The 9217-nt window shown below is 47.3% G+C and overlaps 1 protein-coding gene across 1 annotated transcript; it reads right to left on the bottom strand.

Moving 5' to 3' along the window:
- Positions 1-626: 626 nt before the first annotated feature.
- On the bottom strand, positions 627-3726 carry LOC135368015 (protein RFT1 homolog). The gene has a single exon (XM_064601098.1). The coding sequence runs from the start codon at positions 3485-3487 to the stop codon at positions 1853-1855; it is 1635 nt and encodes a 544-aa protein (XP_064457168.1). The 5' UTR covers positions 3488-3726; the 3' UTR covers positions 627-1852.
- Between the last annotated feature and the right edge of the window lie 5491 nt (positions 3727-9217).

Raw genomic sequence — 9217 nt, forward strand, 5'->3', positions numbered from 1 at the left:
TTCCGTAGATACCCTTCACAAAAAGACCGTTGGGGGCGTTGCCCTAATTCACAATACGATGTACTCGCTATGCGGAGAAAGGACATTTCGAGCCAAACACAATGATGTAGCCTACGTTCGAGTATCACAACTGGGGGCCCGAGTTGTGAGGTTCCCAAAATGTACCATATTTTACAAATGAGACAACTTAGCAATTTTTTATCTCCTCAAAGGCAAACTTAGGATCCTCAGAACATAGGGTGCAATGCAACCCACACCAGACAATATGTGAAAAAAAATTCAGCTGAATATGTCGAATAGTTATGAAGATACGTGGCGTCAAACTGTGCAGGAAGTGCAATGGTTGAAATGCCCACATCTAAATGATAATTCATTAAAAAATAACCACCAATTATTTTGAAGTACTTTCAGTGCCAATATACCTCCTAGGGACAGGCTTTAATATGTGTTTGAAAGAAACAAGTTGGAGAGGTCGACCGGAACCACCCTGCCTGATCTGGTGTGAGATAACCCTACTCTATTCTCAAGTCCTTTACTCCACTGCTGTTGTTGCTTGCAGCGCCGGTGTACCCAAACGTCTGCATTATTGATTGCACCAAAAAATAATTTGTGGCCCTGGAGTGCAGTGGAGTAGAGTGTGTACAATATAATTAAACAGATATTGGAGTAACACATAATGATCCTAATAACTGCTTTGTATACACAACAGACAAACACACAACAGTCCCTAACAGAACATTCTTGCAGGCCAACCAGGGAGATGCATTTCGTCACTTTTGAAATTGTGATTTAATAACCAGAGAAGGCAACATGGAATGTAGTTTACTGACTGAATAGGTGTCGATTGTGTGGGGGAGGCTGGAGCATCACAGGGGTGGATGAGAAATCTGCCCAGCTGAAACTCAAGATGAACGTTTCAATTGATATCCTAAGAACCATAAATCGAGAAGTTACCCATCAAAAAGAACTCGTTACGAACTAAGCTACCGTGTGAAAAATATAAGTAAGTAACGAAGTTCTTCAGCCTGAAACGTAACTCGCAGTTACGAAGTTACTTGAAAAAAAGAACGAGTTACTTCCAAGTTACTTCGGACACAAAATAGCACTACACAGGTGCAGCGCGCATGAGCAGTTGAGTTCAACGTCAAGTTGCCAGTGGAGGAGTGCAACACTCTTAGATCGTTTTCGTTGATGTCCAACAATTCGAACGCTTTGCATCTTACTCCCTGTGGGTGCAAAATGATTCAGCTTCTGAATAGAACACTGTCATTGATTGACATCACATCTTATAGCATAAAATGCCATGACAGATCCATAGAGAAAGCAAGAAAATATGTGGACGTGAGTGAAAAGCGAATTAAAAGTAACTTGGAACTTAGCTCAAGATACTTTGGCAAAGTTACCTGAAAAAGAAGAGAGTCCTTTCATGTTACCACGGTGCGGAAATATCGAGGTAAGTTACAGAAAAAAGAAACTTAGTTACAGTAACGAGTTACGTCGAACTCTGCTAAGAACTGACAAGATGGTGTATATGCAGGCCAGTTGGTGGGTCAACTCCATAATGTAAAATAAATGTAATAAAATGTTACGATAATATAAAATGTAATAACATAAGAGCTTTTTCGTGTCTTCCCTCTGTGTGCCCAGGCTCGGGCTTTTACATTGTGGAAGCCTAAGAACTGCATATTTCGTGCGTATGAACGTCGAAATCCTTCAAAAATTTGTCTCACCATCACAACATGCAATGCCCGACACACTACTCCATTCAGCAGATTGGAAACTCACCACCTATGCTGATCAGTTTATTTTGTGAAGTCAGTTTAATATCGTGGCTGTCATGAACAACAGCATATCACTTCATTTTTGCCTCCCTCTGATCTTTCGCTCTACCTCGATAAAATGTACTTAAGAACGTAATCAGAGGCCTTTCTTTTATAAAGATACTGAACATAACCAGCAGAAAGCAAATCGCTCCGAATGCCACGTGGATCACCCACATTAACGCGCCTTTGCTGCAACAGAACAAGAGCTGCGATACTGAAGTTACAACGAAAGCTAAGGCGCACGTCAGCAACACAGCTCGATGTGGAAATATCCCTCTCAGCGGCCTGTGGGCAGTCTGTTTGTAATAACCTTTGATGAACAACAAACCATGCACGATGCGTGCAGCCATATTGAGGCAGTTTGCCATTATAAATCCCACGCTTCCAAAATACAAAGTGAAGCAATAGGAGGCTGCGAGAAACAACACAGAAAACATTGCCAGTCTGCGGCTGTGCCTGTCTAGGTCGTTTTTTGTCATGGCTGCAAACACAAAACACTCCACGATGCCGTTCAACGCCAGGAACAGCACGTAACCGCAGTGCCACCTCATCAACGATGGCCCGACTCCTTCGCTGAGGACGGTGCCTCCGTACAGGTGCAGCAGCAGCGTGGAGTAGGACTGCCCAAAGGTTAGGATGATGGTCCCAAGAAGGGTCATCAATTTGAGCAGCTGCTCGAGGACGCTCGCGCTCAGCGTGACATCTTCCGCCTCTTGGTTCGATACGTCCACATCCCGTTTCAGGACCTGGGCAAAGAACAGGTAACCGCTCTCTTCGATGGGTTGAAATATAAACCTCGCTGCTAGAGATCCAAGGTTGTTGACGGCGTCATATACTCCTTCCTCTGCAAACGTGAGCACATTGAAAAGGGTCATCACGTATCTCTCGCCTTCGGTGAGCACTTGCTTGATGACAGTTTGCTTCATGAAGCTCCAGGTAAGTCGTGCAGTTGACGACTCTATCTTGTATTTACTCGGACGATACACAGGTACAAGGCTGGCGAGCGACTTGATTGGTAACGGGTTCGCCTTTTTCTGTGCCGACGAGCCAATTTCGACGTAAAAGTACACGTAAAATGCGCACGTGTAGAACATCGACGCTGCTATTTGTGAAACACTAAAAACCTTGATAGCTGAGCTCGGGTATAATGTTATAAGAACGGACATTAGGATGCAGCGTAACGCTAGAGAACCGCCTTCTATGAACACCTTGAGCCTGACGTAATGGAACGCTTGGCCAATAATATAGAGCGGCTCGGCAAGCAGCTCGATCATAACACATGTCACAGTCGTGCACACTCCCATAGTGTAGTTAGGCATAACTTCAGGGTCCGGAGTACGAAGCACGAATATCCACAGGCAGCCCAGCGGAACCCCGATGACGGCGGACACTGGCAGGCACAGCCAGACGAGGTTTATCACCGCGGACCAGTCGTGTGCTTTACTGTTGCTAAGGCAAGCTCGTCGGAATCCTTCTCTGCTGAGGAATTGCACGGTAGTGTAGAGAAGTACGAGGCGGACGTTTATAACGCCCAGGACATTTTTGCTTATGTGACGCAAAATATAGGCGTTGAGAACGAACGTCAATATCCTCGTAGCCACCTGCAGTATGATATTGTACGACGCTGATTTCGCAGCAGTAGTAGCAAGGTTTTTCGCTGACATTGTCACATTCGCAAGAGCGACACTTGAGCACAAGGGTGAGTCGACGTCAGCGTAATACTCGTCGTATTTGTAGGCTCGTCAGCATTTCCTACGAATGTTTCATGGTGTGGACAGAAGAGGACGATTGCTTCAAAATGCACAGCAAAATTTCCAACTCATGTATCTCAAGTTCTGAAAATATTTGTTATAAAAAGTGGAAATGAAAAACCCGGTAAAAACACACGATGGGTGCCGCCATGTTAGCACCAATGTTATCAGCAAGGTTTCAACAGGTAGCTACATCTAGCGGATTATGAGTGGCGGGGGCGGAAGATCGGAACCGAAACTGAACCTGAACCGAAAACTGCTAAAAACCCGTATTTTTCGCTAAACCGGAACTGAACCGAACGAAAATATCATTTTTCTCGCCTCGAACCGAACCGGAACTGAATCGAAATAAATTTAAGCGGTTACCGGTTCACGAAACGGTTCAGACCACTGATCTCTATGGTTCAGACGTAATGTGCTTTGCGAGAGTTCGGAAGTACGACTTACACAGCGGATTGAGCCGCGTTGCCAAACAAATACGAAACCGGAATTGAAGAAAACAAAACTGCAACCGAAGTGCGCGAGGTATTTCCTCCTTGGAGCTATGGCGTTCATTCGGTTGCGTAAAGGCCTGTTCTGACATATTCGCTCCGAGATCGAACGGTGTCGGCACGCTGCGGAGAACGGGTAGTGTGGACGCGTCGTCTGCTTTAACACGTTTATTCCGCATTAACTGCAGTAGGTGGAACATTGGGAAACCGAACAGTATCGTACCATCGCGGCACAAGCGATGTTCCGATGAATATACACAAGAATGACGGAAAAGAACACTAAACTTCAAACATCGGCCTGTTACGGAATGCTGGTTCCATTCGTTGCGTTAGTATAGCCCAGATATAGAAACACAACTACGTCTGCTCGGTATGAAGGTGAGAAACACACTCTGACTTTACTGGATACAGAACCAGAAACTCTCACAAGGAGAGAGAGAGAGAAAGGAGGGGGGAAAGGAAACGCCAGACTAAACAAAACACGAAGCAGAGATATTCTTCGACTCCGATCCGATTTGGCATTGGCGTGATGGGTCTCGGGGTCATGCACACAAACTCGGTGCGAGATATATGGTGTCATCGTTCGCAGTCCCCTGAAGGGGCCTCACACAACAGGCCCACGTGTTATCCACACTAGAAAGGTGTCAGTGTCTCCCCCTATAGGCCGATCTCGCAGGGAATAGCAGCGCGCTAAATAGCGCTACAAAACAGCGCGCAAAAACAGCGCTCGCTGTTATCGGACAGTTCACACTTGCAAAGTGGCGGAGATTACTGAGTGCAAGTTCGGCGGTCGTTTATGGTCACTCCCATCATGGCGTCTCCAGAGTTCGACAGCATATGGACGAACAAGTTCGACCAACTCACTGAACGAAAAATTACCAGAGATTTTGGATGATAGACTCGCCGGTTCCAATGTGGTCGCCGTGCCGTGAAATGCGGAAGCAAAACAACTCCACGACTTCCTCGAAGTCATCGATGAAAGGTCTCCCCATTGACCAACAGGAATATAGTGCTAATATTAGTGCTGAAAATGTTGACACGAGTTCAACTCCAGCGGACGCTAATTTTTAGCGGTTTGGAGCACTGCGAGGAGGAAAATATCGCGCTATATGGAAAATCGCTTTATGTCTGAACTGGCCTTTAGGTCTTCCTTCTGGCAGTTGCAGGCTTTCCTTCAGTCATCACCACCACCGCCACCTTGTACGCCAAGTTTTTATTTTGGGCTGTGAAAATAATGACCAGTCCCTGAGCAAGTTGTAAGAGGGTGTATACGATGAGTGAACATGAGAGCATGCAAGAGTATGCTAGCGGTGGCGTCGCTATAGGGTACGCGTCAACCGATGCGGGGGCGTCACCCCCGACCCCCATGCCTCCATTAACGGATCCCTTTCCGTGCCAGGCGATTCACGATAAATAAATATATTACACAACACTCAGAAAAAAAAAATAATGTGCCTCGTAGAGGGCTCCTCATGTTGTTTTTGGCGTCATCGTGCCGCAGAGAACGGGAGGAAGCGGCAGTATTGGTGCGGCGCGTCACCCCTTCCGTCGCTTCACCCGGTGCGGACCGCACCCCCCGCACCCCCCTTGTGACGCCACTGTGCTACCGTAACGTTGCACCTGAAATGCAGGTCTGTAATACGGAGTGTTGCTGTGACCCACTGCTGTGCCGGCAGCAACAATAAGGAAAAGTACATTTGTGTTGCTTATGAATCGTAAGTATGTGCTTGCTTTTAAACCATGGTAATCTGCTCAAAATTAACTTTCCTGAGACGGTTAGAACAGGTATTTTGCGGTGCTGCGGAGCGGAACTGGAAACGAACCATTGTACCCGAACTCGAACCCGAACCGAACCGAAAAAAATAACGGTTCCGATCCCTGCAGGGAACCACTTTCTTCTGTACGATGATGGCAGTGATTTATACAGACCCCCCTATACTCCTAACCCCCCCCCCCCCCCAAATCTAGAGAAAACCCCCTAAAATTTTGTGAGATTGCAAAATATTTTGTCAAAAGCATGTAAATACATCCCACTGTAAAGCTCCCCCTCCCCCCCCCCCCCCCCCGCCCTAAGGAAAACCGCTTCTGGGTAAATTACTGGCGGTGATAGGGACAACCAAATCGGCAAAAATGGGAAGTTAAAAATTGTCTAGTGACAATAATGGAACAGTCTTTGTAAAATTCAGGGAGACTACCGGGTATAACGATTTCCTTTTGCCTGTTGTCATTTTGCGGGGGAGGGGGGGGGGGGCGAAGCGGGCTTCGGTCCAAGAGCAAATGTCTGAGTGTGTGGGGGGGGGGGGGGAGGACATGAGCACGGTTGCCCCGATGAGCTCATCCATGTTATGCCTGTACACGGCACTGTCGGGTCATGATCCGTCTTCCTTCTTGCAGGGCGACTTTTACGCCTTTTACTTTTGCCGTGCGTGGAATTTCTGACAACTGCGCAAGCAAAATTTTCTTGCATACGTTTTCTAGCGTTTTTGTTACGCTCATTGAGTACACTCATTCTAATACTCACAGTGATCTGTGTCTGATTGACATGGGCCAGAAAGAATAGATGTAATTATTGTATAGGCAGGTTGTATAAAGTAACTGTCCCTTGAAAGACTAGAGACTGTTGTGTGTGCGTCTCACATTTTTTATTCGATTTCGACTCTGAAATCACGAGTGAAACAAAATCAGATTGAGAACAATTCCTACGCCGTGGTAAAAAATATGTCATTTCGCACTGCGGACCGTGTTATGAACTCTTCTGCAATGGCATCAAGGTGTAATTTGTGGGCGAGCTCTTTGTGGCCGTGCAGAAACGTCACATGGTTCAGTCGGGCTTGGGCCATTGTTGATCTCAAATATGTTTTGATGCGACGGAAGGCAGGAGAACGATCTTTCTGACGTGCACGACGTCAGTGGGTCAGTGCGACTTTTAATGGTTCTGTCAATTCTGGTAAAAAGGTGTCTCATATGGCAGCCGAGAAGAGTTCAGCAACATCTTAAAGTGTTTTCAAGGGCACGACGCAACGCTGCTTAGCAATATCGATCGCCATGTCCCGGTGTAACTCAAGACGTCCCGCATGAAAATCTGCACCGTAAAAGTTAGATATGTACGTATGATATATGAACGATAACGTATGAACGATATTAGATATGATGAAAAGTTAGATATGTACATATGATATTAGATATATGTGTCGTTTCTTCCTATGACGAAGCTCTCAACGCGAACCATATGTTGCCACAGAGCTGGTGGGTATCTATCAACTACCCATGATTGCACGATGCCAACTACATCGTAGTAGCGCTGTCGATACGTGTCTTCCGCTGGCTGGAACGCGTGAGCGTCCGCTCCCGCATCATACTGCCATGGCACCTTTCTTTGCCTCGAAACCGCAACACGTAACTCTTCAATGTCAAACTTCTTCGCCTCCGTTGGCGTTTCGTTACAGAAGCGCGAGAAGCCGTGCCTAAGTTCAGTAATACTCCCTTTGACACTTTTCACCATTTGTTCTGCTTAGTAAAATCTCAATCCCGGTTCCTGTCAAGCTGAGCTCGCGGTCCCTATAGTCTCGAGACGTTATTAATCAGATATCGTTCCACCGGCGTGCGACCTCTGGCACATGTAAAACCAAACAAGTCGCGGTTACACTACATCATATGTACCTCGTGTAGCTGAGTCGAGCTAGAGAGCGCCACGTCTATAATGACACCATGTCGTGGCGATTCATAAAAACGCATCGGACAGTGGACTCCTGCCACTTAATAAATTTGAAAAAGTAGACAAATGTATGTTGCGCGACATCCACGCTATCAGGGTTGCCTATCAGGAAGGCAGACTGCTTAGTTAAACAACGACCACCGCCACTACCGGGCCGACTTTGTGTGACTTGTAGGCCGATGAAAAAAAAAAAAAAACTAGGAAACTTTTTTTAGACACCGTAGTGCCACTGTGAAAATGCGAGTATTGGTGGTGATGGTGAAAGGGCTTGCCGTTGTCGGCCTCACAGAGGTGGGCAACGTCACGATTGACGCCCTGAGGAATGTGCGTCCTGGGCCGACTTCTAAGGGAAATGTGCCGACATAAGCCTGAAAGCGTCTGAGAAAAACCCAGGGAACACCACAGACAGCACAACCGGCACCAGGATTCGAACCCGGGTACCTCCCAGTCTCGAATCCTGGCGAGTGGCAGTACAGCCCCCTTATATATGACACGGGCATGCTATAGCGAGTTAATAACGTGCAGTGAGGACGACTTGTGGAAAAGGATCGCACGTGACTCGTGATTCCGTTTAATTTTCATCCTGGGGCAACAGCGACGATTTCGCCCCTGGCTTCTGCTGTTCTCTTGTCAGTGAAGCATTTATGGTTTCGTCACAAACTGGTGACGCGAACGCTCCTCTCAGCCCAGTTCATAGTAGAGCCAACCTCACTGCGCAGAAGTACTGCTGTCGAACACTCAAACATGGAACGTCTCGACGGCCGTCCAATCACGCCTTCCATCCTTCTGGGCACATGAGCCCGTACTCTGGTTTGTACAGGTGGAGAATTACTTCGCTATGCGTCACATCGCTTCCGAGGCTAGCAAGTACCAGCACGTAGTAGAAAGTCTTCTCCCACGGGCCGCCACCGAAGTTCGTGATATTCTGTCCTCTCCACCTCCGGGCACACAATATTGAGCTCTCAAAGACGCCCTCGTTAAGCGGCTGATGGCAGTGTCGGTTACAGAAAGTGCTTTCTTCGAAAGAACCGCGTCAGCGCTGCGGACGCCCAACACAGCTCCTCCGGCATTTGCAATAGGCGACAAAACTACTTCAATTGACCCTGCCATTTTCGAGGAACTCTTTCTTCAGGAACTTCCCTCTAATGTACACGTTGTATTGATAACCGCTGGTGATGAGCCCTTTACAGAACTGGCGGAGCTTGCCGGCCGCGTTGGATCTCACTCCACCAACAGTCGCTGCATTGCATGGGGCTAGCCCAGCCTGCGCACACAGAAATAAGTCAACTTCGTCAAGAAGTTGCCCAGCCAGAGAGTCGAACCCACCGGCGTAGCCAGAGGAGGGGTTGGGGGTCAAACCCCCCTGAAACTTTACCTTTGGTAGTGCGTTTGGGAAAGAAAAACAAGGGTGAGATCCTCCTCCCCCATGTCAAGGTT

The sequence above is a fragment of the Ornithodoros turicata genome, chromosome 9, assembly GCF_037126465.1.
Source record: "Ornithodoros turicata isolate Travis chromosome 9, ASM3712646v1, whole genome shotgun sequence".
Classification (NCBI taxonomy): domain Eukaryota; kingdom Metazoa; phylum Arthropoda; class Arachnida; order Ixodida; family Argasidae; genus Ornithodoros; species Ornithodoros turicata.